Source organism: Acomys minous (genome assembly GCF_964271855.1).
Source record: "Acomys minous genome assembly, chromosome: 6".
In the NCBI taxonomy this organism is placed as follows: Eukaryota; Metazoa; Chordata; class Mammalia; order Rodentia; family Muridae; genus Acomys; species Acomys minous.
In genome coordinates, this window is record NC_140487.1 from 85,990,470 (window position 1) to 86,017,737 (window position 27,268).

The 27,268-nt window shown below is 51.3% G+C and overlaps 1 protein-coding gene across 1 annotated transcript; it reads left to right on the forward strand.

Moving 5' to 3' along the window:
• Positions 1 to 1,414: 1,414 nt before the first annotated feature.
• Positions 1,415 to 26,808, forward strand: DHCR24 (24-dehydrocholesterol reductase). Its single transcript, XM_084787046.1, has 9 exons — positions 1,415 to 1,768; positions 4,702 to 4,857; positions 9,308 to 9,413; positions 9,938 to 10,056; positions 11,122 to 11,385; positions 15,965 to 16,108; positions 23,516 to 23,713; positions 24,056 to 24,234; positions 24,320 to 26,808. Exons 1-9 carry the CDS (start codon positions 1,538 to 1,540, stop codon positions 24,471 to 24,473), a joined length of 1,551 nt encoding a protein of 516 aa, XP_084643172.1. The 5' UTR covers positions 1,415 to 1,537; the 3' UTR covers positions 24,474 to 26,808.
• Positions 26,809 to 27,268: the final 460 nt, after the last annotated feature.

Below are 27,268 nucleotides of genomic sequence, written 5' to 3' on the forward strand. Positions count from 1 at the left end.
CACAGAGGCACGTACATACGCACTTATCCCTGGATAGATAAACATGCATACCAAGAAATAAAGAAGGTAAAAAAAATTAATACTAACCCAAAAATAATATAATCATTTTGACAAAAATTAAAAAGAATATTATGAACATGTGTTTTTCACTTAATGGACATTTCAAGCGATAACTCTAACTGTCGTTATCATAGTTGGGTACGACAGTTTGGGCAGCTTTCTTTTAAAGCCGAGGGAAAACAAGCTCTCACTTGAACTTTGAATGCTATTGACTATCTGAACTGCCACCTTCACTCTACATAACTGTTGATCAACACGGTATGTCTACAATGCCCCAGTCATTACATTACAAACTGGAAATACAAAACTGCTGTAATAACAAGGCACTGTTTGCCCTAAAGCTCCATCTGTAGGAGTGAGAGACACACAAAGGGACAATTATACAAAAATGGAAAGATCTGTGAGGCTTCAGAGGTGGCACTGCGGGGATCTCCGGGCTGGGTGCTGTTTTAGCTCTGTGATAGGGTGGAAGGGGCGTTCTAGAGACAGAGTCACCAAAGGATGAAAGACGGCGGCGGAATACAGTGCCAGAGTGTGTGTCTGGACAAAGGTGAAAAGAGAGGGATTCAGGAGAGACCTGGTATGTAACCACAGGATTGAAAAGTAATCTCCAAAGCTTCCTCCTATTCAGGGAAAAGTGCAAACGCCACTGAACGTAAGCTTCTGGTGAGGTAGCCTGGGCTCCGCAAGGCCTGAGCCATGTGCTTGGTTCTCACTCGTAAAGCTCTTTCTTTCTGTCTCCAAGCCTCCAGCCACATTGGCCTCAACGTGGAAGAACGCCATCATCGTCTCTGGGCTTTTAGATTGCTCGACAGGTGGAATTCACAACCCATCGTGTATAAAATGGGGGTCCCAACTACCCACGACCCAGAACTGCTAAGGGGGGGGGGGGTAGTTCAAATGCATCTGTAGTAAATGCCTTGAAAATTACAAAGACACCCCCTCCTGGCTTTGAGACAGGACCTGCCCTGGTCAAGGCCAGAGGACTCTCCTGCTAGGGCAGAAGGATGGTTGTATGGAGCGCCTCCCACCCTCGCGGGGTAACCCAAAGCACGACTGCTTGACTTGTGTCGAAAGGAGGCGCCACCTAAGGGAGAGATCAAGGGTGTTCACCTACGATCTCCTGGGCAGGAAGCCTGAGTCCCCGCCAAGCCGGCCGCTGGACGACCCTACTAGCGCCCCCCGGCCCGGGTCAGCCCCTCCTCGCGCGCCGACTAGAAGAGGGTGGAGCATCCCGGCTCCCGCAGCCAATGAACACAGCGGCTCCCTGGTCCGATCCCCGGCGCGGCTCACCATTGGTCGCCGCCTGGGTCTCGGCCCACCGAACCTTGGCGACCCAAGCCAATCGCGAGGCGGCGGGCCCGACTTACAGGCTCCCGGGGCGGTGGCGGCAGGCGCGGAGCCGGCGGAGCGCGGAGCGGACGACTGTGACGGGCGGCGCGAGCCCGCACCCTCCCGAGCGGCGCGCCGCGACACCATGGAGCCCACCGTGTCGCTGGCCGTGTGCGCGCTGCTCTTCCTGCTCTGGGTGCGAGTGAAAGGGTTGGAGTTCGTGCTCATCCACCAGCGCTGGGTGTTCGTGTGCCTCTTCCTGCTGCCGCTCTCGCTCATCTTCGACATCTACTACTACGTGCGCGCCTGGGTGGTGTTCAAGCTGAGCAGCGCGCCGCGCCTGCACGAGCAGCGCGTGCGGGACATCCAGAAGCAGGTGAGCAGTTGCGGGGCGCGGCTCTGCGCCGGGCTAGCGGTCCGCTGGGCGACGGGGGCGTGTGCGGAGCCCGAGGAGCGGCCATGGGAAGGGGATCGCGAAGGACCCGGCGTGAGATGGGGGAAGGGACTGTCCAGGGATGAAACGGAATCAGCAAAAGCACTGGGGCAACAAATAACAACCCTTCCCCGAAGCTTATGAACTGTCCGCTAGGTGCAGGGCATGCGCAGTACCTGGAAAACGAGGGGCCCTAAACCCTTGGGAGTCAGGTAACTTAACTCATCAGGCCCCCCGCATTCCAGAGGAGGAATGGCCTCTGGGAGGTGGTGCAGGGAAATGGGGGCTGGGGGGGGGGGGAATGATTCAAGTGGAGAGATTGTTTGAGCAAGGGTAGGGAAGCTGAGGAGCACGGGCAGTGAGAAGAAGGTTAGAAAGTCACTTTGGAGAAAAGCATTGTGCTAGGAAAGAGGTGAAAGTTGTGTTTTGCAGTCCGAGGTTCTTTGGATGCCTTTACAATAGAGGATTAAAAAGAGAAGGCGGAATCAGCCCCCAACCCCTCGTAGAGTCTCGGGCTCTGCAAATGTGCAGTCACTCTGCACCCAGATATAGTCTCCTAGTGAATAGATGGTGAGTTCACATAGGCCAGCAGGCACCTAGGCCGAGCCTCCTTCACAATGAAGCTGTCTTCCCACGTCCAGGGCTGGCATGGGCTCCCTCTACCTCTCTTTCTAGTCTTCTCTAACTGGCATAAGGCTGCAGAGAGTGTCTCTTCCCGCTGCCGCCCTCAAGGCAGCCCACCCTCTTCTATTTACCTCATGCTGTATGCTGCAGGCTGAGAACTGCAGGCTGAGCCTGAAGGTGCAGGCCGACTGACCTCCACACCAGAAGACCTTGCCCAGTGAGAGGAGATGCAGGAGGCTCAGCGATCAGGAGCAGTTTGCACTGCTACCCTGGGCTTCATAGCTCATAGTCAAAGCTCCACAGCTCTCCTGTCCCCCCACCCCACCTGCACCGTCTCTCGTCTGCAGGATCAGATCTGGCATTTACCTCCTGGATGTCCTGGGAGCTCCCAAAGACACGGACTGTTATCTGACAGCTCCCCTTGGGACCACAGTGTATGACTGAGCACTTATTAACCTTAACGAAACGGAAGGATGTGCAGGGAACAGGAAACCATGGGGCCCGTGACCCCACACCTTCTGCCACGCATGTGTGTGATTTACAGTCCACAGCCATGTGGTGCTTGGTCCCCATTTTACTAAAATGGGGTTGAAGTTGTGAGTCGTGTGCCTAGGACAACACAACTGGTAAATAAGACAGGGACTCGCACTGGCTTGGCATAAGAGCCTGGAAGCTCAGCTCCCTCAACCCCATCGCTCCCACGAGTCTGGTTTTGTTGCCTTGTACATAGCTTCTTACCTTAGCTGTCTGAGTAAGTCACCCTTGCTGTCTCTTGAGAATTTGACAGAGAAGGGTATTTTGTTGTTGTTGTTTGTTTGTTTGTTTTGTTTTGTTTTTCAGGCTTTGCCTCTCTGCTCCAATCCAATCAGTGTTCCAGGCTTGACAGTCTCGATCTGTGCGCCCTACCATCCAGCAGCACCCCTTAGTCCGTACCCCCTCACACTCTGTTTGCAGAAAGTCTCCGACTTCAGGGTCAGGCAGAGCTGGGTAGTCTTGGAATTCACTTTTTGTCTTCCTACCGCTGACTCATAGTAGTGCCTTTCTGCCAGACTGAATAAGAGGAAAGCCCAAGAAGCCCCATCCTGAGCCATCTGCCTGACAGCTCTGAGGCAGCTTCTAACGCCTTGGCGGGACTCTTGCAAAACTTAGTTGAAGCTGGTTTGAGTCAAAAAGAGACCATACCAGCTTATGTCCTGAAAAAAATTCCAGCTGGCTGATGTGTGACTGAATCCAGGGCACCCTGTCCCATTTATCTCCATCTTGCCTGCTGTGTCTTCCTTAGCTCTTCCTTCCTCAAAGCTGGCTCCATTCTTTTGAGGTGCTGTTTTCCTGTGGCTCACTTTCTGCCTCAGTAAAGAGGAAATGCCCCTCCTGGAACCAGACCCAGTGGCTTGGCCTCTGGGATCACAGACCCCATTCCTAAAGCTGCCCCCTGTGGCCAGCAGGGTCCAGTCAGCCTGGGTGCCAGGGAGAGGGATTGCTAGACGCAGATGAAGAAGAAAGGATGGTGCTTGGCTCCCCTAACCACAGGCACGCATTGTGCTTGCCTGGTCCATCTGCGGGGACAAGACATCCTCCTCTATCTCTCACTAGCACATCGCCCTCTCCATCCTTTCTGCCCTGGGGTGGCAGTTCTGCCCATTGGCTGGCTGCTCCTTCCCTGCCCCTCTCTCCCTGTCAAAGTGGTGCATGTGCGGATGCTGACAACAGGCATCCACTTGGCACCGAGTACGCTGCATAAGTAGCTCTTCTTCCATGGGCTCAGCCCATCTGTCTTTCCGGCCCCGTGATTGTTCAGTCCTAGCTATGAATCTGGGTCTTGCCAGTTATGGGTATGTGACCGTACACAAGCTATTTTTGCCTGGAGTGCCTCATCTGCCAAAGGGAGGTCACCCCAACCTCCTGGGACTGAGAAATCTAACAAGCCTAGGTGGGTGGTCAGAATGGAGATGCTAATCGCTTTTATAATCACTTTCCTGCAGTTTATCCACTTCACGTTTTCGGCATACTCTAATTGTTTTCTAGTTCTATTTTCATTCTTCCTTGTGCAGTAGCCACACATTGGCTCTTCTGTCGGTCTTGTGAGCTGGGGAGACTCCGCAGGGTAAAGGCCCTAGGAACATCACCATCCTCCCCGCCGTGATGCCTGGGCAAAGGCATCTTTCCCAGTTCCCTCCTCCTGAAAGAAGGACTGGGTGAGCTACTCTGGGGATGCCAGATGGAGCCAGCTGAGCCTTGTCCTGTGGTTGCAGGTCCGGGAATGGAAGGAACAGGGCAGTAAGACCTTCATGTGCACGGGGCGTCCGGGCTGGCTCACCGTCTCACTGAGGGTTGGAAAGTACAAGAAGACTCATAAGAACATCATGATCAACCTGATGGACATTCTGGAGGTGGACACCAAGAAGCAGGTGAGAGGGCTGAGGTTATAGCTCAGTGGTAGAGAGTTGGCCTAGCATGCACAAGGCTCTGGGTTCAATTCCCCCCACTCCCTACCTTCCCTCCCCACCCCACCCCCAAAAAAGAAGAAACAAAACCAAGTGAGTAGTACATGCTGTACCCTGACTCTGGGAGCAGGAGACACTGTCCCTGGTGTGAATGACTCACAGGGTAGTGAGTTCAGTCAAGGACATGCCAAAGTGGACAGGACCAAGGCCACCAGGAGAGGCTCTGTCTACCGCTGTTGTTTTCCAAGCCCCACAGCCACTAGGAGAAGCTGGTGTGGGTGTATGGAGGAGGAGGGGCCTACAAAGGTAGCCAGGAGAGGGGACCTTGGTACAGGCTTGTTTATTGAATAGCCCCAAAGTACACACACTCTTTGACCCACTTACTACCCTTCCTTCTTAATGCTTCTGGGCCTTTTAGCTTAAGGAATGGGAATTAGAGTCACAAGTAATCAGAGATTTGGATCACACTTTTATTTCTAATAGAATAATGCAATATCCAGCAAAAGGAGAGTCACCGTGAGACCCTGGCCAAAGTGTGTGCATCGCTGTGCCTTCTCTAAGACTGATTGTTGACATTTGCCTGGCGTACAGTACACTGTACATATTCCAAGTATGCAGCTGGGTAATACATTTTGACAGGAGTTTTGACAGGATTGCACCAGTGAAAACATTATCAGAACATGGAACATGCCAACAGCCTTAAAGGCTTACTCATACGTCTTGGTAATTCTTTCCCAAACCCCTCCCTACCTGTTCAACCCACAGCCTCGGGTTAGCAGCATTCTTCTCTTGTGACAGATGAGTGTTAGACTTCAGGTACTACTGAAAGAAATCACTCAGTGCTTACTCTTTGGGTCTGGGATCTCTAATGAGTATTTTAAGATGCATCCATATTGATGCCCATGTCCCTGACCCGTACTGCTTTGCTGCTCATTAAAACCCTTGGCATGGGGAGATCAGTCGGCTCAGCCATTTACCTGCTGGGGGACAGCCCCGCCATTTCCACTTTGAAGATGTTGCAAAGTGATCAGGAACGGTTCTGAACAGGCTTTCTGCAAACATGCAAAGTCTTTCTTTGGGGCTGGAGAGCCGACACAGACAGCTCTTTCAGGGGCCCTGAGTTCAGTTCCCATCACAACCCTTACAACGCCAGCACCAGGGAGCCTCTGGAGAGCCCTGACCTCCGACACACACACACACACACACACACACACACACACACACACGTAGTTTAAAAACTTAGAAGTAAAAGAGAGGTGGCTTGCTGGTTAAGCATGTGTGCTGCTCTTGTAGAGTACCCAAGTTTGGTTCCTGGCACCCACATCAGGGAGTCCACAAACATCCGTAACTCCAGCTCTGAGGGATCCAAAGTTCCTGGCCTCCCAGGCCCCCTGCCCACATGTGCCCATACACACATACACATAGTTTAAAATGAGACATCTTTAAAAAAAAAAAAAAAGTAAATCTTTACAAGTCTTTCCTTGGGCAAATGCCTAGCAGTAGAATAGCCAAGTCACGTGGCAGGTAGGTGGTTACTTAGGTTTAAGAAAATGATCTGGTTGTTTTGCTAAGGAGTAGCTGCATTTTACGGCAGTGTGTGTGCCTGCTGCTGCACATGGCTCAGCCTGTCATAGTTGGTCATGATTTTAGCCATTCTCATGCATGTTACGGTAGCGTCTCCGTGGGGTGACTGAAGACCTCGGCTTCCGGTCCATGAACATACTTAGGCCATTGGCATTGGCATGTTGTCTTTGGTGAGGCCTGTTCATATCTTTTGCTAACTTTTTTAAAAATCAAAATTCATTCCATATTTTCTCCTAGACTGTGGCTTGTCTTTTGAAAACTAAAATTTTACTACCTGTGCGGAGGTGGAGGATGTCAGAGGACAGCTGTGAGAATAAGTTGTCTCCTTCCATCTCACAGGTTCCGGATCAAACGCCGGTTGTCAGGCTTGGGTGACAAGTATCTTTATCTACTGATCTATGTCACCCGCCCTAAGATACTATTTGATTTCCCTTTTGGTATGTGTTTTGACCTTAAGTTAATTACAAGGATGTTTAGTTTCCAAATATTTAGCAAGCTCTTTCTATCTTGGATTTCTGCTTAATTTAGTTGTTGCTAGAAAATTGAATGCTTTCAACTTTTCGAGGGAAAAAGCCAGGTTGTGTGTGTGTCTGTCTGTCTGTCTGTCTGTCTCTCTGTCTGTCTAGTCACATGAGTGAACTGTCTTGGAGTGACACAGTCTACAAATGTCGATTAGATCTCATTCCTCATCGTCTTGCTCAAATCTGTCTTTACAGCTCTATCACATCAGTTTCACATCACATATTTCCTGTTTCAAAGCTCTTACTAGGCATAAACAAACATGTTTAAGGGTTTTTTGTTGTTGTTGTTGTTGTTGTTGTTTGTGGTTGTTGTTTGGTTTTTGGAGACAGGGTTTCTTTGTGTAGCCTTGGCTGTCTTGGACTCACTTTGTAGACCAGGCTGGCCTCGAACTCACAGCGATCCTCTGCCTCCCAAGTGTGGGGATTAAAGGCGTGCGCTACCACCCCTGGCTTTTAAGGGTTTGTTTTTTTTTAATGTTCTTTTGATTAACTTTTTTTTTCATTATGAATAGATATATCATTCCAGATGGCCTCCATCTTCTACCTATTGCCTCTTTTCAAATGCTGGGTTTATAGCTGTGACCCCCTACATCTGGTTGAAATTACCTTTAAAATTCCATAATTATAGTCTTTGCTTGAAATCTGCTTACTATTGAGAACCACTAACATCTCATTTGACTAGCAGCAGCATAACATGTATCTTTTTAATCCTTTTACTGTTAACCTAACAAAGTGTGTTTCTCTTATAGGTAACACCCAGTTGGGTCTTACTTTTTTTTTTTTTTAATTCAACCTAACAACTTATTTCTTTTAGTTTCATTAACTGTCATGTCCTGTGTCTACTTCATGTATTTTCTCTTTGTGTTTTTTTTTTCCTTCTCATAGCAGGTAACTCTGGTCCTTAGTGCTCTGTCTCAGCACAAGACAGCATGCCGGTGAAAAATCTTTTCTCCAGAAAGCCTTCATGATGTTCATAGTTTAATGCTAATCTTTATGTTATGTGTGTGTGACTGCCTTGATTGCATGTGTATATGTATACCACTTGTGTGTGGAGCCAGAAGGGGGTGTCAGAGCTCCTGGAAATGGGTGGTTATGAGCCTCCATGTGGGTGCTGGCAACTAAACTCAAGTCCTCTGCGAGAGAAGCAAGTGCTCTTAACTGCTGAACAATTTCACCAGCTATTTGTGCCAAAGTTTTAAAGATCTATTTGTGTGGTACACGTGTATGTGCGTGCACATGCACATATTTGCATGTATGTTGGTGTACATGTGTTGATGTGTGTACATTATTAGAGGTCAGAGGTTGGATGTCTTCTTTAATTGCTCTACTCCGTATATATTGAAGTAGGATTTCTCTCTTGAGTCCAGAGCTTGTCAATTTGGCAGGTCTAGCTAGACAACTTGCTCTAAGGAGCCCCTATCTCAGCCTCTCGTGCACTGGGCAAGTTGTCACATTCGCATGGGTGTTAGAAGTCTGAACTACTGTCTTGGTACTTGTAGTATTCGCTGAGTGGACTCCCCAGTCTCTGACGCTAGTTTCTTTTTCACGGGTATGGGTGTTTCTCCTACATAAATTATCCATCATTTGCATGCTTGATGCCTGCAGAGGCCAGAAAAAAAGCAGAGGGCCTTTTGAACTGAAGTTACAGGTGCTTGTGAGCTGTCTTGTGGGGCCTGGGAACTGAACCTGGGCCTTTTAGAAGCACATCCAGCCCTCTTAACTGCTGAGCCACCTCTCCAGTCCTCTCTGGCACTACATTTTTAGCATGTACGTGTGGATCTGTACGGTGTATATTCACGTTGCACTAGAGCATATACAAGAGCAGCACAGCATGGAAAAGCAAGGCAGATCTGTTTCATGATTGTCACTGGCCAGCGAAGAGCTAAGATGGATGATTGATGCTTGCTTCCTCATCTTGCTATAACTGCCAAATCAATATTTTCCCCTATAGTTTAAAAGAAATTAAACACTCATTATATTTGATTCTAGTTGGGATTTGTTTGTTTTGCTTTTTAAAGGTCTCCTGCCTCAGTTTCCCAAGTGTGGGGTTTTATAAGTGTGTGCAACCACACTCAGCTGTTCTGCCATCCTTGGGAGGATATCCAACTTTCAATACTAGCTGACTCAGAGCCAGAGATCATAGTCACCGTAATTAAAGGCAGTGTAGTATTCTGGAAAGGTCCATGAAGGCTGCGGAGGACTTTGCAGCCTGAGTGCTTGGGAAAGCTGAGGTGGCACTCGCTGTGTGCAGGCATTCCTGTTGGGTTTGCTGTTTGCACAGACCCGGCCTCTCTCTCTCCTGTCTACAGATTGTGCGAGTGGAACCCTTGGTGTCTATGGGTCAGGTGACAGCTTTGCTGAACTCCATTGGCTGGACCCTGCCTGTGTTACCCGAGCTGGATGACCTCACAGTGGGTGAGTGGTCCATGTTCATGCAGGAGGGCTGGGTGGTGCCCGTAGCACAGTGGAGGAATGCTGGCCGCGTCCAGATAGCAGGTCTACTCCATGCTGGCTTCTTTTCCTTTGAGCCACAAATGGAACAGAAATGGATCAGCCTCAGGTATTCTGATCCCCTCTGCTTCCTCATGACAGTCCCTTGCTCCAGTGTCACACAGAGGATAAGGCTCCCTCGCCCTGTGGGGTCTGTGACCGCCAAAGCTCTTGTCCGAGGCCAGCGCCTTCCCATAGGTCATACATAGCTCCCTGCCACCAAGCAACCCCTCTTTTCATTGGAGTTCCTCTTAAAGAAGACTCAGCCACAGATATTTTTTTTAACTTCTGAGGCTGGTCAGAGGTGAAGGTGGTGACCATCAAGGAGGCTTTCTCACACCTACTCCCCAAACTGATTGGTAGGAGAATATACTATTTTAGCAGCCCCGTCTGCACCAGCCCCATGCTGCACCCCACAGCCTTTCCTGCTGACGCGTGTGTCTCTGCAGGGGGCCTGATCATGGGCACAGGCATCGAGTCATCATCCCACAAGTATGGCCTCTTCCAACACATCTGCACTGCATACGAGCTGATCCTGGCAGACGGCAGCTTTGTGCGCTGCACGCCGGTAAGTTCAGAGATGCGGGCGTTGGGGAGCCTGGAGTCGGGGAGGTGGTGCTCCTTGGGTGCTTCATTTTCAATACACCCACTGGACTGTACAGCACCTCACGCGCACGCAGGCACTGCAAAGAGTGTTTCGTGCATCCTATAGTGTTTGCTTTACTAAACTATAAGGGAATTACTATGATCACCCTGAGTCAGATAGGCAACTCAAGCACCAAGAGGCTAGTAGCATGCCCAAGGTCACCCAGATAGCCCAAGTAATCGGGTTCAAGGTGAGCACATCACAGCCTCACAGAAGAGAGCCCGAGGAAGGGTGACCAGTTCAGGAGTTCTGGTCTGGGATAAGAAAAAGTCAGCCAAGAAATACATCATGTTGGTTCAGCGCGTCTTCCTACACACTCACCTGAGCCCCGTCTCCTTTTTATTTATCAGGAGAGAAAACAGGACATAGGCTTCTCTGAGGCCAGACTCCTCCTTCGCCAGCTGCGTGAGCTGGTGGAGGAAGGTGCTGGGTTTGGGGTTCAGGGCCTGGAGCCAGCCAGGGCTGCAGTTTTAGGAGTTGTGCCGCCTCTATGCACATGACAGTTGAGATGCGCTAGTAGGCCAGGGAAGGGCTTGGTTGACAGGGCCCTGCCATGTCACAGTCATCTGCCTGCCTCAGCACCTCCTTGTCCAGTCCCCTGCCCCCGACCAAGGCAATGCATGGTAGGTACCAGAGCTGGTGTACTGCCAGCCTATGGGAAACCAGCCAAGACCGGATTTTTTTAAAAGCCTGTACTGGTGCCCCTCCTTGCCACTTCTCCCTTTGGGGTCTTTGGGCAGTTCTGGTCATGACCTTGCTGCGTGGCCTGTGGTTTAGGGTCTAGGCCTCAGAGGCAGGAAGGGGATGCTGTTGAGCTGAGCTTCCCTGATGTAGGGAACGATAGGACGTTAAGTATGAAGTAGAAATTGCAGACGGAAAACTGAGTAGAGATTACAGCAACGGGCAGGAGTCCAGCCCAGGCCCTGGGCCCCTTCATGACCGTGCCTGGGGGTCAAGCTCTCAGCATGTGCCAATTCTGACCCACAGTCCGAAAACTCAGACCTGTTCTATGCCGTGCCCTGGTCCTGTGGGACCCTGGGTTTCCTGGTGGCTGCCGAGATCCGCATCATCCCTGCCAAGAAGTACGTCAAGCTGCGGTTCGAGCCAGTGCGGGGCCTGGAGGCCATCTGTGAGAAATTCACCCATGAGTCCCAGCGGCTAGAGAACCACTTCGTGGAAGGCCTGCTGTACTCCCTAGATGAGGCTGTCATCATGACAGGGGTCATGACGGATGACGTAGATCCCAGCAAGGTAGGCCTGGGGGTGGGCCTGTTCTAGATGTTTCTTGTGGTAGTCTGTCATGCAGGTAACAGGCTCCTTCAGAGATGTGCAGGGCCACAGAGTCCTGTCTCCTCCATTTCTGCCACCCTCCAGTCATGTTATCCCCTCATGGTAGACAAAACCAAATGTCTAATGACAGCCCACGTCATAGATAAGGCAACTGATGCTCCACGGGCTAATTTAACTTTCCACAAGATGGCAGAGCCAAAACTGAGTAACTGCCTTGACACGTCCTTCAAACCAAGTGGGCACGCCCTCAGCTTTTGGCATTCACTCTTTATGTTTTATTAATATGTTTTAATTATATGTAGTAAGTGAGTAATATTTTAATCTTATTTTCAGACAGGGTTACATACTAGCTTAGGCTGTCCTGAAACTCACAGTGTAGCCCAGGCTAACCCCCAACTTAGAGCCATCCTCTTGCTTCAGTCTCTTTGAGTGTGAGTTCTGGGATTGTAGCTGTGAGTCAACTATGGAATATTTTTGTTTTGTTTCTGGTGTTGGGTTTTTTTGTTTTTTTGTTTGTTTGTGGGGGTTTTTTTGGTTGGTTTGTTTGTTTGGTTTTTTGAGACAGCGTTTCTCGGTGTAGTCTTGACTGTCCTGGACTCACTTTGTAGACCAGGCTGGCCTCGAACTCACAGCAGTCCTCCTGCTGGGAACCTCCCAAGTGCTGGGATTAAAGGCGTGCACCACCACCGCCTGGCCTTGTTTCTGCTTTTTGTTTTTACTTTTTAGACAGGGTCTCACTGTGTAGCCCTGACTGGTCTGGATTTCACTCTACAGACTGGGCTGGCCTCAAACTCAGAGATCCACCTGCCTCTGCCTCCCAAGTGCTGGGATTAAAGGCGTGCGCCACCATTACCCAGCCTCCAAGGTTTTTTTGTTTTGTTTTGTTTTGTTTTTTGTTTTTCAAGACAGAGTTTCTCTGTGTATCAGCCCTGGCTGTCCTGGATTCTCTTTGTAGACCTGGAATCCACAGAGATCCGCCTACCTCTGCCTCCCAAGTGCTGGGATTAAAGGCGTGCGCCACCACACCCCGCCCAATTAATTTTTAGTAGCAGGTTCCCCCTCCATTCAGAAAGGATGTGTGTTCATGGTAAGAGACATAGAAGCATAAGCAAATAAAAGCCCCCACCTGCACATGTGACCAAATGCTGCCCCTCATTTATTGTCCCCTTATGCATACAGAAAGCCTTTTTCAAGTCTTTAAATTATGAATTTGACAACGTTAAATATGTAAGAAAGTTAAGGTACATTTTTTCACACACACACACACTGTCAGCGTACCCACATTCACAATCTGCCCTGCATCTCTTACTGTGTGTGGTTGTGCATGTCCTGATTTTATCCTACTGTGCGCCACGTGGTTGTGTGTAAGCACTTGGCCTGCCCCCAACCCCTTACTTTGCACTGAAGACGTAAGGCTCTCTTCCTGTCCTTTCATAACAACATTTCTCTGAATGAAATGGAATCCTGAGCCAAGGTGGGAGCGCACTAAATTTGGGTGAGTGAGACCACACAGCCCTCGGGGAGCAGTCGCGTTTGCATCCGCATCCAGCAGCAGGTGCCTGAGCGCCTTTTCCTCCACATCTCTTGCCAGCTGTGGTGAGAGGGATCACACTTTGATTTTGCCAATCTGATAAGGTTAAAAATAGTTCCTCCTTATTTTGCGCCTCTCTTGTTACTTGCAAGGGTGAACATATCTCTCCCCGAGTTTTCTAGTTTGGCTGCCCTTGCCTGTGATCCCCTCTTCAAGTGTGTCTGTTCAGTGGTATGCATTGCCCTGCGCCATGTCGCCTTAGCTGGAGTTTATTCTTCAGCGCATTGAGCAAATGCCCACAGTGGGAAATCTAAGTCACTTCCAATTTTGTTATTTACTTAGTGAACTGGTGGGAACGTGAAGGATATCTTAAGGTGGGATTTAGTAAATCAAACTATAGGCCTCTCTTAAGGCTCTTGATCTGTACCTATATACCTGTGTCTCAAGATGGCCCAGTAAGTGTGGATGCTTCCCACCAAGGCTGGCCACCTGAGTTTGGTCCCTGGGACCTACATGGCTGAGGGAAAGAACTAACTCCTGCAAGTTGTCTGTCCTCTGTTTTACACACACACACACACACACACACACACACACACACACACACACACACTAAACAAATTTGCTTTTTGTTTAATTGGAAAGGAGGGCTAAAGGTTTGGCCCTGTGGAAGGGTGCTTACCTAATAAATATGAGGCCCTAGCTTCAGTAAAATATAATCAGAAAGGACTCAAGAATCGTGTGTAGCAGGTCAGGAGATGAGGCGCAGGGAGAGGCAGAGACCCCTCCAGATGCCCAGCAAAGCAGGTGTACATTCTGGCCTCTGGCTTCCGGCTCACATGGGTCCCTAAGTCCCAGCTTCTAGAGTTGGTTGGTGTCCACAGCATCGATTCCTGGCAGGACAGGTGTGTGGAGGAGGGCATCCAGGAGCACCAATGGGAACAGCTGCTCTCCCTGGCCCTCAGACCGAGGCATTATGAGCTTCCCACCCCTAACCACCTGGCCGGGGCGTCTGGTCCAGAGGTGTTCCAGCTCCTCTGGGTCATTTCCTGTTCACAGGAGAGCTGAGGGAAGGGGTCAAGAAGAGAAGCCACCACTTTACCAAAATGACTTTACTGTTCGAGATTAGATGCCATCGAAGTAAGAGATCACTAAGAGGATCTGTTCAGCTTTTGAAGTGTTTGAACTCCTGACCAGATCCCTGCATTTCCTGAGAAGGGAACAAAGGTCCCAAGACCTTTCCAGGAGCTCCTCCTAGCCAAGTGGCAGGAAAACCGGAGGCCAGAGAGTCTTGTCATTTGTCCTAGCAAGCAAGACCAAGACTCCAAGTGGGAATGGAGTTGGAACAGGAGAGTAACACATATGATTAGATGGGCCGAGCATCCCTGTCTAGAAGCCAGCCAAGCACTGTGGTGGGCCCTCTGGTGGCACCATCCAAGGTGCCCAATGGGGATGTAACCCTCTTCACAGTCAGGAGGTGGCTTTCTGCGGCTATGGTAAAGCCAGCGTGAGCTTCTGCAGCTGCCTGGCCTTCCCAGCTCCTGCATGTCCTGAGTATGGCTAGCTGGTTCTTTATCATCTCTGGACTTCTCTAGCACCGTTCTTCCTGAAGACCTTGAACCCAGCACCCCAAGTTTCGACTTAATTACGTAGTGGATTCCACTGACAGGCAAGTGGCCAGACCTCAGCTGCCTCAGATCAAATTGCTCCGTTCGCTGCTGGGTTTCCGTCCCCTTCTGTTACCCAGCAGAGGCCTCACTGTCCACACAAAAGCCAGCGTGGGCAAACAGACTTTGGTGCAAAAACTGTCTTGCTTATTGTGGCTCCCACTTTCCTCCCCGCAGAGTGCCTGCCAGCCACAGGCACAGGAGGGCAGTACTCAGAGGAGTCTGGCTGCAGAGGGAAAGGCTGGAAGGCTGAGAGCCGCGGGGGTGGGGGTGGGGGGACAGGGAACAGATGCTGTGGCCCACTGCAGGCCAGGCCCTTGCTAGGTGTGGCCCGTCTTACGTGTTTTGGCCTAGGCAGCCATTCCGGTCAGCAGCGCCTCTATCTTGCCATGTAGAAAGTGAGACAGACAGGCTAAAGATCAGCCTCGTCATGGCTTGCACATGAGAAGAGCAGACTGGCACACAGGACAGTGTTATGGTATGGTCTTGGATCTGGGTTTTTGTTTTCAGAGAGAAAGAGAGAGAGCTAATGCCCTGAAATTTATTTGTGTAAGGGTGAGGGGGAATGTGTATGAAAAAATATATATTTTTGTTACTTGACATATGCAGGAAACAGGGTTATGGGGTGGCACAAAGCTAGAGTATGGCTGAGTGATATTTGCTCTCTTCCTAAGAGAACCTGCCCAGAATTCAGTTCAGAGGAAAGGGGGCTGAGGTCTGAGCAGCTAGGTCATCTTGGTACCAAGCAGATCCAGGAATCTCCGAGGGCTGTAAGACAACACTGCAGGGTGTCATTTAGGCATTGGAGGACACGGAGCCCAGGGCCAGGACATTAGCCATCTATGGACTCCCTGCCAGGAGAGGGAGAGTATAGGGAAAGTGATGAACCAGAGGATTGAGGACTGGTGCCCAGTCAGGGAACAGTAGCAAAGTGCCATGGCTGGCTGAGCTGCTGCAGCACGTTACAGTGAGAGTGATCTCCACCGGCTCCGTAAGGGCAGCCGAGAACCCGCCTGGGCAGAGCCCTGAGTTATCACTGACACTGTGAACATCGACTCTGTCCTAATCAGGTCACCGGCTAAGATGGGCCACTAAACTTCTCAGGCTGCCGGAGCCAGCTGCATGACATGCCCCTGTGCACGGCACTAAGGGGCACTGAGTGTCTGCTCTCTGCTGGAGAGTGCCTGCTGTGCCCAACCTGCCTGGCTTTTTGAAGACTCTCCAAGGCCAGCGTTGACATGTCAGAGCTTTGAAAAGGCCAAGAGTATTAAGCAGCGGGCCGGATCAGTGTTGCTCCCTGGTGGCTCCTCTGTGACCTGATCACAATGCCCTCTTGTCATTTCAGCTGAATAGCATTGGCAGTTACTACAAGCCGTGGTTCTTCAAGCACGTGGAGAGCTACCTGAAGACAGACCGTGTGGGCCTTGAGTACATTCCCCTGAGGCACTACTACCATCGCCACACGCGCAGCATCTTCTGGGAGCTCCAGGTGAGGCTCGGCTCCCTCAAGGCCCTGCATCCTCTGGGACAGAGGGCACTTCACGCTGTGGCCACACTTCTCTGTCCCTTTGGAGAAGGAAATGGTCTTAGTCCTCTTGGTCCAGCAGAGCAGTTGCTGTGTTTTGGCTTTGGGACAGCCACCTGCAATGAGAGGTTGGCTTTCATGTTGACACTGAGAGAGGGGGCTTTACTCTGTGGAAGGCCGACTTTATGTTCTAGGAAGCATCACTGTTGCTGGGCAGAGGGATTGTAGCTGTGTGTGGAGCAAGAATGGGAAAGGCTGTGCCAAAGTGGGAGGGAGAGTCAAGTTCAGCCTTTAGGTGAGCGTAGGTCTGTTGTGTGCAGGGATGAGCGGGCAGGTGGGAAAGTTTGCTAGGAGAAGGCGCATGGGTTGGCACCCAGACTTGAGGACAGGCCACACCGAACCTCCAGGAGAGTCGCTGGGCAGGGGGGAGCCGCCAACAGTGGGCCGAGATAGTCAACTAGTGTCTGCCACATGAGTTGAAGAGCTCACTACTTACATGGTGCGGTGTAGCTTCCACCTCCATAGGGTCCTAATGTTTTCTTTGTGCCATAAGGAAACCTCATAACCACTGAGCAAATGAACAGTTTGCACATTCTTTGGGGGACACACAGAGGGCACAACTGCTGGGCTATGGGAATTCTGTGTCTTTGCTGTTGGAGCTTCTGCCGAAATGTTTCCCACAGTGTTTACGTTTCACCTGGCAGTGACCCAGCTTTCCTTCTCTGGCCGATACTTTGTGATTTGTAAGTTGTTGTTATTAGCCATCCTCAGATGTGCAGTGGTGTCACAGTGGTGATTGTAGTTCCTTATTGATTGCTGGAGGCTGAGCATTGTGTCAAGTGCTTGTGGCCATTTGTGGGGTCTTTTTTTGTTTGTTTGCTTATTTTTAGTCCATTCATTGATTCATTTTTGGTGTGTATGTAAAACAAACACATGCCATGATGTCCTTGTTGAGTTCAGGGGACAACTTAAAGAATCAGGTCTCTTCTTCCACCTTGTGGGTCCCAGGGATTAAACTCAGGCCATAGATTTGGCAGCAAGCGCCTTTACCCACTGCGTCCTTTCATTAGCCCCTGTGTCCATTTTCCCCTGGCTGTTTGTGTTTCATTGTTGAGTTGTATGTGTTCTTCTTCACATGCTCTGGACTCTAAACCATTAGCAGATACATGGTTTACAAATATTTCTCCCAGCCTGCACATTTGCTTTTCACGGTTTTGCCCTTGTCTGTTGATGTACATGTTTTTTCATGTAAAAGAAGCCCACAAGTTAGCCATTTTGCTGAGTGTCCTATTTAAGAGCTTACTAACAAGTGTAAGACCACGAAGATCCTTGCCCTCCGTCTCCCAACCCGTGCCTGTCTTCAGGAGCCTTGAGGCTCTCTCACATAGGTTGAACTGCACTTCCTGTGCAAGACAGGAGTGCTCTGCAGTCTCTTACACCTCACTGTCCAGTTGTCCCTGCAGGCGACATCTGTGTGAAACACAGCGAGGTGGCTGAGCAAGAGCAGAGTGAGGGCACACAGCAGCCAGAGGCTGCATCACATGGCCCCTTGTAGGTCACGTGAGAACTTAATGCTTTCTTCTAGGTGTGCTAGGAAGTCGGTGGGGCCTCTGAGCAGGAAGCTGATGGGTCCTGTTTTTTATTTTTAAAGAACATCTGTGGTGGCTGGCTGGAGAGCTGGGTGTGTTGGGGGCTGAGTGATTGTGGCTGAAGGGTTTCCGTTGTCTGAGTGAGAGGCAGCTGAGGAGAAGAGCAGCCTGAGGCTGAGGGTGGACAGTGACAGTTGAGCCGACCTACATACAGGGTTTCCAGACAGATTGGCATGAGCTCAAGATTGGAGACCCAAGAACTGGGTTGAAGGGGGCCCCCTAACTACCACAGGAAGCAGGGGGAGGGCATGGTGAAGGACACTATAAATTCTGCCCAGAGCACACTTGGTTGATGGTATTTCTTTGGAAATGAATGGGGGGGGCCTGAGTCAGCTATGTGTGTGAGGACCAGAGGGGCTCAGCAGAGGTTAAGACCATGTGTTTATCTATGGGCACTGGTAGCAGAGAAATGTTTTTGGTTTGTGGGGGTTTTGTTGAGCTGCTCCACCACACCCGGCCTTTTCTTCCTCTTTGGGAAATGCTATTTAAACCCATGATAGATGCATAAAGATGCCCAGCCTTGGGTGCCCCACAGTCTCAGAGAGGAGGACCAGCAGAAGAGAAGGTGCCCTTAGCCAGAGCCGTTAGCACCTTCAGGGAAGTGGTGGGGACTAAGTGACATGAAGGGACAGACTCAGCTTTGAATAGCAGGTGACATCCGGAAGGCTGGGCTGTGAAAGAATGGGAGAGTGAAAGCCAGTCTCAGCGGCTTCTCCTAAAGGGACAAATAGACTCAGGACAGAAGCTGCAGGGTGGGCGTGGGATTAAGAGAAAGACTCTTGTTTCTGTGATTGTCTTCAGGAGAGGTGACATCATAGTTATGTGTCCTGGGGCTGGTGGGGAGGATGACAGTGAGGGTGTAGGCGCTGCGCATAGAGTGGGACTGTGCCTTGGCTCCGCCCAGAAGGTGGCCTCTTGGTGGTAGCACTTGTCATAGGGAACAGGTGCTTGAAGTTGGGGACAGTTGGGAGGTGGGAAGTTGAGGGAGTTCCCTTCTGGTTGCCTGTAATTTCTCAATGAAATCAGAAGCAGGAATTTCAGCCAGGGCATGGAGACGGCTTGAGAGGGGTGGGTATTTGCAATTGTCCCTTACAGAATAGGAAGTTCATTGTCTGGGAATGACCCAGGCTTTCAACTCCCTGAGGCTAGTGACTATGAGCTCCTGGCTAGGCCATTGTGTGGCTGTGGGTTTTCACAGTGTGACAGAGGGTGCCAGATGGGTGGGGGAGGTTGACAAGTAGGAGCTAGGGAGTAGATAGTACAGACATTTATCATCTTAGAGGACCAACTAGATCATTTTAAGCTTTTTGTTTGTTTGTTTGTTTTTCGAGACAAGGTCTCTCTGTGTTAGCCTTGGCTGTCCTGGACTCACTTTGTAGACCAGGCTGGCCTCGAACTCACAGCGATCCACCTGCCTCTGCCTCCCGAGTGCTGGGATTACAGGCGTGCGCCACCACGCCCGGCTCTTATTTTAAGCTTTTATACTACGTCCAGCAGCTGAGCCCTCCTGCACCAGGGCTCCACAGTGATCCAAAATGAGTAAGTGTGGTATAGGTGGCTCTGGGAAAAGATGCACTGGGAGTGGTTTGGCCCTGAGATTGGATCGCCATGGTGACAATGTTGCCAGTTGTTCTGGGATACGACATGAGAGCAGTAGCTGAGCTCAAGATAAGACTGCTAGAAGATAAAGGGAAACTGGGCTGGGGAGCTGGGGTACCAGAGTGTGAGTACATCATGTTTGTGGGTATTGAAATCACCAAATATTAGTGCACGTGCTGGTGACAGTGACCTCAGACTCAGTAAGGTAGAGCTGCAGTGCACACGGGTGAATGAATGAGTGTGTGTTAGTTCAGACCCAGCAAGAGGAGCCGGGAGTGTGAGGGGAGTAGAGTGGCCCCGGCCTCAGTGGGGTGAGGGGATTGCAATAGTGCAGGCCCAGTGAGGGCTAGCCCTGAGTGTGTGGGGAGAGGATGGCAGTGGTCCAGCCTCCAGCAAGGGATGCGGGAGGCTGATGGGTGGAGGAAACCCTTGCTCATGGCCACATGGGCCTTGAGCTGCCTGCCAGCAAAGCAGCTGGCCTCCCCTACAACAGATCGCCCAAGAGGTACCCAGGCAGACTCTGCAGTGTGCATGCTTTCTGGTCACTCCAAGTATTAGCACCGTGGGTCATTTAGTTGAACCCACTCCAGCTGAGGGGTACTGAGCCACCCCACCCCACCCCCCCATCTCCTGAGGAGATAAATTTTATACTGCTTCAGTCTGTGCTCCAATAAAGTTTGTACCTCTGTGCTGTTAGCTGAACACTCTCCTAAGCCGCCTTCGTTTCCAGGAAAGAACTGGAAGAACAGGTGTCTTAAGCCTGTGTTTGCTTTACCTGGAGTTTGCTCTTGGGACAAAGAAATGCAGGGCAACAGGACAGGGCAGCAGCAGAAACCAAGGGTTTCAGCCAGCCCACGGGTGCTGCAGGCAAGGCTGGCCTTCAGAATAGCGTGTCCATTGAGATCAGTGCACCTTACCCACACCTCTACCCCTAGACCAGGCCTTTCTCCCCTCCACTTGGCCTGCAGGAGGCAACTCCCTTCTGCCAAAGGTGGTTTTCTGAGGAGGGACCCCAGTTCTGTGTGTCCTTGGGGACGTGGGTGGAGCAGAAGCCACGGAGGCTGAGACCTTTCTGAAAGGGAAGATACAATTTCAAGATGTCGGCGTCCCCACCAGGAGGGTCCCTTCCCTTCCACTGGCGGCCTTCATGTCACCTTCCTCCCTGCAGAAAAAGGCTTTTGAAAGAACTGGGTGAACCTGCCTGCATTCTGGGCGATGAGTCAGTGCACCCCTCACCCTGGCCTAGCCTGGCTGGCCCAAACACCTCTCTCCCTCCCCCACTTGGGTTGCTGAGCAGTTTGGGGCCAGCTAGGTAACCTATGGGGCCCATGTACAAAACAGGCCTAGAGTGCCCCTGAAGAGGCTAAAATATACATAAAGCCTTTTCCTTTGTTTTGTCATAGGTATCTGGAAAGTAAATAAAAAATAAATCAGATTTTACTACTCATCTTTTAAATACAAATATAAGAGCACTTAGCTCCACCTACATGTGTAATCTGTTTTTTGTTTTTGTGTTGTTGTTGTTGTTAAGGTTTCTCTGTATAGCCTTGGCTGTCCTAGACTTGTTTTGTAGACTAGATTGGCCTTGAACTCACAGAGATCCACCTGCCCTTGCCTCCCAATGTTGGATTACAGGCGTGCACCACCATGCCCCATAAATGTGTATTCTTTGTCCATTAAACCGGGCGTGGTGGCACACGCCTTTAATCCCAGCACTCGGGAGGCAGAGGCAGGTGGATCACTGAGTTCGAGGCCAGCCTGGTCTACAGAGCAAGTTCCAGGACAGCCAGGGCTTGTTACACAGAAAAACTCTGTCTTAAACTCCCCTCCCCCTGGGGGAAAAAAAAAAGGAATGCAGGGGTGGGGCTGGCTTAATATTAGGGTGCTTGCCTAGCACATATGAGGCCCTAGGTTCAATCCCTAGCACAGTGGGGTTGGTGGGGGAATCACTCTTGACAGTACTTTGCTTCAGAGAGATGGTTCCATGGCTTAAAGCTTTTGCTATTCAAGCCTGAGGGCCAGAGTTTGAATCCCCAGAACCTACTTAAAGCTAGGCATGAAGGCACATGTCTGTAACCCCAACCTCCTAATGGGAGGTAAGGCAGGGCAATCTTTGAAAGCTTTCTTGGCACACACAGCAGCAAACAACAAAAGAGACCTTACCTCATTCACTATAGAAGGCAAGGACAGCACTTAAGAGTTGTCCTTCGACCTTTACGTGTGACCTCCACAGGCATGCATACATAACGCACATATGTACATACATACACGCGTGCATAGGCTCTGTTTTACTTTTGGTACCTGAACGTTTAATGTTGACCTTTGTCTTTCTGTTAGGTAACAGAGGGAGGGCTGAGAAAGCAGGGCAGGCCTAGCTCATCTTCCTGACGGGTCTCATCTTCCTGACAGGGTCACCATCTTCAAAGCAGTTCTGTCCATTTTCACAGACAGGGTGGGGGCGGGGGGGCAAGTGGGTGTTAACATGGGTAAGAAAGGTGATACTGGGATCCTCAGTTACCCCTGGGGCTATGCAGCCAGCAGAGGCGGCCAGTAGCAAGCCAGATGCGAGCAACAGTCGATTGGCGAGAGCCTGGGGAGGAAGCAGCTGCAGAGAGCGATAGCTGGACAGGAGCGAAGCCAGGGCCATGGGTCCCTAAGGGGCCAAAGGATGGATGTGTAAGGGGGTGGCAGAGGCAGGAAAGTAGGGCGATGCTTAAAGTTTAAGTACAACTAGCTCTCTCTGTGGCTGACAGTTCCAGCTAATACAGACCAGTGGACCTGAGAAAGATGGCGTAGTCTCCCTGAGAACTAGGAACAGCCATCTGTCTCCCGGTAGCTCACTGTCCACCTTGGGGGAACAGCAGCGATCTGGAAGTGTGACAGCACATTGCTGGTGAGGATGCAGGGAGACATGTTGGCCTCTAGTTTCTGAGTACAAGGTGGTCCAAGCGTCTGAAGTGTAGGATCCCTTAAAGATACCCACGTTTAGTGTAGAGTCATCCGCGTCCAGGACCTTAACATCAAACATCCATGTTGATGGGCAAAGACAGGTGAACGGTCTTCACTGTTAGTCCCCGAATAATCTAATGCTTGTCGATGTAGACCTGCTTAAATAAATGGCTCTACTTGTGGGCAGCAGAGTGAGGCTCCATATGCAGTGTGAGAATGGCTGAAGCAGTCTGTTGTAGGATAGTCTGTCTCTCCGGTCCTAGCCAGACAGAAAGAAGCCATAGACGCATACAATTGAGCAGACATGGCTCCAGTGGGGTAGCTCTGTGACCTCACTCATCATAGTGCTGTGTTCTGGTGCACCGCACACAGCAGGACTCACTCCAGATATGTGTGAATCTTGAATCTGGGCTTTCAGCCATTGGCACATGTCGCTGCTCTGGGCTCCTATTCCAGGGGAACCTTCGGCAGCTGTCTCTGACCCCCACCCCTGGTGTCAAGGCTCCAGGGCCTGTGGTACCCTCTGCATATAGGTGACGGGGGAAGGGAGCAGGGCCTAGAGCTGAGAGGAATGCCGTGAGCAAGGCAGTCCTCTCTGCATGGTGAGGCGGAGGGTGTGGTGTGACAGAGAAACAATGCCCGGGGCAACAGAGGAATGGCTGCGTCTGCACATCAGGGTCCCCAGGGAGACCAAAGCAAGCAAGTGAACGATGGTTGCCCATGTGCAAACCCACAAAGTTCCTTGTAGAGCCGGACGCCACCCATCTGGGGAGAGCCATCCTTGTTTTTTGTTTGTTTTTTGTTTTTAAATATTGCTCAAGCTCTCTGAGTATTTCTCTCCTTACTGACAGCATTCACTTAGTAAATGTTTCTGGAACACCAGGCACTTTGACCTCAGTCTTCAGAACAGGAGTGGCAGCCATCTTATCACTGCGTTCCTGGCACTGGCCACAATCTCTCTGTTTGCATCACATGTCACTTCTCAGAGATAAAGAAGCTCAGCTCCAAGAGGTTGTGTAACTAGCCCAAGGCCTTTATAGCTGGTAAAAGCATGAGATGGCGGATCAAATCCATGTCCATATGGGAAAGTCTCCTAGGTCCCCTCCCCCTTTAAGGAGGGGTCTGCACTCTGGAATTACTTAACCTTCGTCCCACCCCTACCTGCGTCTTTCAGGACATCATCCCTTTTGGCAACAACCCCATCTTCCGATACCTCTTTGGTTGGATGGTGCCTCCCAAGATCTCCCTGCTGAAGCTCACTCAGGGAGAGACGCTCCGAAAGCTGTACGAACAGCACCATGTGGTGCAGGACATGCTGGTGCCTATGAAGTGCCTGTCGCAGGCCCTGCATACCTTCCAAAATGACATCCACGTAAGCTGGGGAGCCAGGCAGGCCATGGGCCCATGGAACCCAGAGACCTTCTCCCTAGAGCAGAGTAGCCCAGTTTTGTGTATCTGTACTCTGGCCTCAGTTTCTCCAACTATAAAATGAGGGTCTTGGCGCCGTGGTGCCTGATAAGCTGTGCTCTAGCCTGGCCCCTGTGTGGTAGAATGGGACGGGTCTAGCAGGGCTAGAGGGGTCGCTGAAGCTGGGAGCAGCTGGGAGCCTCTCATGGGCTGCATAAGGTCCCCCTATGTGGGATGTGGGTGGGCCGGGCCTGTGTCTGCTACCTGCTGGGAAAAGGCAGGCCAACCTACTTTCCTGGCCTCCCAGGTCTACCCCATCTGGCTGTGCCCCTTCATCCTGCCCAGCCAGCCAGGACTGGTACACCCCAAAGGAGACGAGGCTGAGCTCTACGTGGACATAGGCGCGTACGGAGAGCCGCGGGTAAAGCACTTCGAGGCCAGGTCCTGCATGAGGCAGCTGGAGAAGTTTGTGCGGAGTGTGCATGGGTGAGTGGCCCAGGGTTTGGGGACACAGGGCCCCTCTCACCCTGGGTGTTCATCCTCACAGCCTCGCTCTTTCCCTCCCGCGCAGGTTCCAGATGTTATATGCCGATTGCTATATGAACCGAGAGGAGTTCTGGGAGATGTTCGACGGCTCCTTGTACCACAAGCTGCGCAAGCAGCTCGGCTGCCAGGATGCCTTCCCCGAGGTGTATGACAAGATCTGCAAGGCTGCGAGGCACTGAGCGGGGCACCTGGGGAGCCAGCTGCACGCGAATGGACTTGGCTCTCCCTCGCTCCAGCATCTCCGCTTCCCCAGATTTCAGAAAGAGACCCCCTCCAGAAATCCCCGAGGCAGCCCGATGGCCTCCAAGGCAGCTCAGGCAAGTGGAGGCACAGTGGGATTTGGAGTCAGACAGGCCTAAGTCCCGGTCCCACATTAGCCAGTCATTAGCTGTGTGACTCTTGACTCTGGGCTCATCTCTTGGCCTCTGTGTGCCCCATGTTTATCTGCAGAAGGGGGTAAAAAATACCTACCTTCGGGATGTCACCCACGTAAAAGGCCCACGCTGTGGGAGGGGCTTTGCAAGTGGTAGCCAGCCCCACCGTTTCCATTCAACCTCACGCCTGACTCCTGCTTTGGGGTCCAGAAAGGCTCCCCACAGGTCGTCTGTGCACAGGCTGGCACGATGAAGGGGTGCCGTGGAGTTCCACCTGCACGGCCTGCATCAGCCACAGGAGCCCTTCGAGTGGGCAAAGGACAGTCCTCCTTCCCCTGGGACTCAGGGGGACCACGTAACGGGCAGGCCGGCCCAGGATGTGCTGTGCCAAAGCCAGGTCCAGTCCAAAGTTCTCTGCTATCTTTGGGCCATCCTGCCCCCTTCTTCCTGTGTTCTCAGGCCCGAGGGCTACCCTGGCCATCCCTGAGCCCACTCAGGACTGTTCCTGGAAAGGACATCTCAAGAGGGGAAGCCTAGCCTTTCTGGGCTTTTCTTCTTGACACCCATCATCCAGGCCTCTAGAATCCACTGCGTCACAATGTGAACACATGCTCCTGACTGTGTCACATGGGGGGGGGGGTTCCCACACTGAGCGAGAAAGGGGTATCCGCCCTGAGCTGCTGTGAGGACCCTCCCTGGGGTTGGAAGGAAAGCATCCAGGGTCACTCATTCCCCCCCCCCCCCATTTTGTTCCCCCTCCCCCGGCTCTAGTTAATTTCAGTGCCTTACAAATCCTAAGCTCAGAGAAAGTTAGCTCCATTTCCGTTCCCAAGGGAAGGGCCTCTGAGGTCCTTCTGCCTTGTTAATGAAGCGTGGTTGGTTGTACACCCCCACGTTCAGAACTTCCTGGCCTGGCTGAAAACCCGGAGTCTGGGGGGGGGTCGAGTTCTGGAAGGGAGCTCGAGCTGAGCTGGTCACAGTCTCCTCCCCCCCCCCTCCACTTCTATGCTGCAGTTTTCTCACCTGTCACATTGGAACATAAGAACTCCTGAAGTCTTTCTATCTTCAGACAACAGGCTGCGAAAGCCTTGAGTTATAAATCCGGGGAACATAAATGGCCCAGGTGACAGTTAGGGACTGTCCCATCATCTATAGTCCTTCCTTCCGCCACCAAGCCAGCTCCCACGTCATTTCATCTGCCTGGCAGGGGCCAGAACCCTTAGAGTCACATTTTAACTGAAGGATGCTCTCTGATGCGCTGAGGGCTTGGCACACTGCGCAGTGCTGCTGTGGTCCTGTGAAGGCTGGTGCACGCGGGACAGTTGGAAGGCAGAGGAATCACCTCATCCATTTGACCTGTGAAGCAAGTAACCACGCTCTGCTGTCTGAACAGCACGCATTCCTGGCATGGGCTCTCCTGGTGGTCTGTGTGCATCCTTGCTCTCGCAGACTGATGACTTTGCTTGCGGCAGAAGAATGGTCAATGCGAGCTAGGTTAGCTAGTGTCTTAAAGCATCTTATTCCACCAATCAGGCCTCCATCCCAAAGTCAGTGGGGCTGTGGCAGTGGTGCCAGCAACCCGTGTCGCTCTAACCAAAATCCAGCCCTCTACAGACACTCCCCAGGACCTGGGAAGGGAAGAGGTTTTGAATCACGTTAACCTCGGGTTAGTGTTGGCTCCAGTAATATCTTGCCTGAGAAGTGGCCTTTGTCTTCCAATCATGGCAGACTGGGTCCCAGCTTTGTCTCCTAGCCAGTCCTGTCATCATCCAACCACAAAGTGGCTAAGTGAAGAGACTTTGCTGCTGAGGGACATGCATGTGGGAAGTCAACAAAAGCCTGTCCCCTCCATGGCTCTGGTTTCCTGGCTGCATGAGGGTGTTGTGTAAAATGGAAGTTGTAGCCACTGTCTTTGGCTAGAAAGCTGAGTTGGCTGTTACTGAACAGGAAGGGGATGGGTGTGGCAGTGTGTGCTGTGTGGGTTTTGTTTGTTTTGTTTTGTTTTTAATGTGGTTATGGGAACCAAGGAGAAGGCATGGATCCCTCTTTGCAGGCTTTGTAGCCTCAGGCACTGTGCCTCCTCTCCAGAACATGTGGTCCTGGGGCCACCACTTCTGTAAAAATAAAGTATGGCCTGGAAGCCAGTCTGTCATTTTTGACTCAAGAGAATCACAGTGTGGAGTCAGACCAGCTGGCAGTGGCACTCAGCTGTCCTGTCAGAACACAAGCACCCATGGGTGCAGGCTAAAAGAATGCTAGGAAGTGGGTAACAAGTGTACTTCTGTCACTCCAATCAAGCAGTGATGGCAAGAGTCCTACTGAGACCATGGCAGCTCAGGCCGGGTGGGTGCTGGCCTCAGGCAGCCAGCATGGTTAGTCATCAGGAGGTATGGCTGATGCCCTGGCTTTGTCACTTGGCTGTGACCAGCTAATTTTGACAAGCTAATTGCTCCTGTGTAGACTTCATCTAAAAGCCAGAGGAAACCACTAGCTCCATAGGGTCAGAATGCCTTCCTCCACTGCATACAACTGGCCTTCTTTGCAGCCAGATGCATCCTCGGGGTTAAGTGGTTTTCTGCAGTGAGTGTGAGCAGAAGTGC

Coding starts and splice junctions, on each gene's coding strand:
- DHCR24 (XM_084787046.1), top strand. CDS start 1,538: ATGGAGCCCACCGTGTCGCTGGCCGTGTGCGCGCTGCTCTTCCTGCTC. Junction 10,057..11,121: donor GCTTTGTGCGCTGCACGCCG/GTAAGTTCAGAG, acceptor TCTGACCCACAG/TCCGAAAACTCAGACCTGTT. Junction 16,109..23,515: donor GCATCTTCTGGGAGCTCCAG/GTGAGGCTCGGC, acceptor TGCGTCTTTCAG/GACATCATCCCTTTTGGCAA.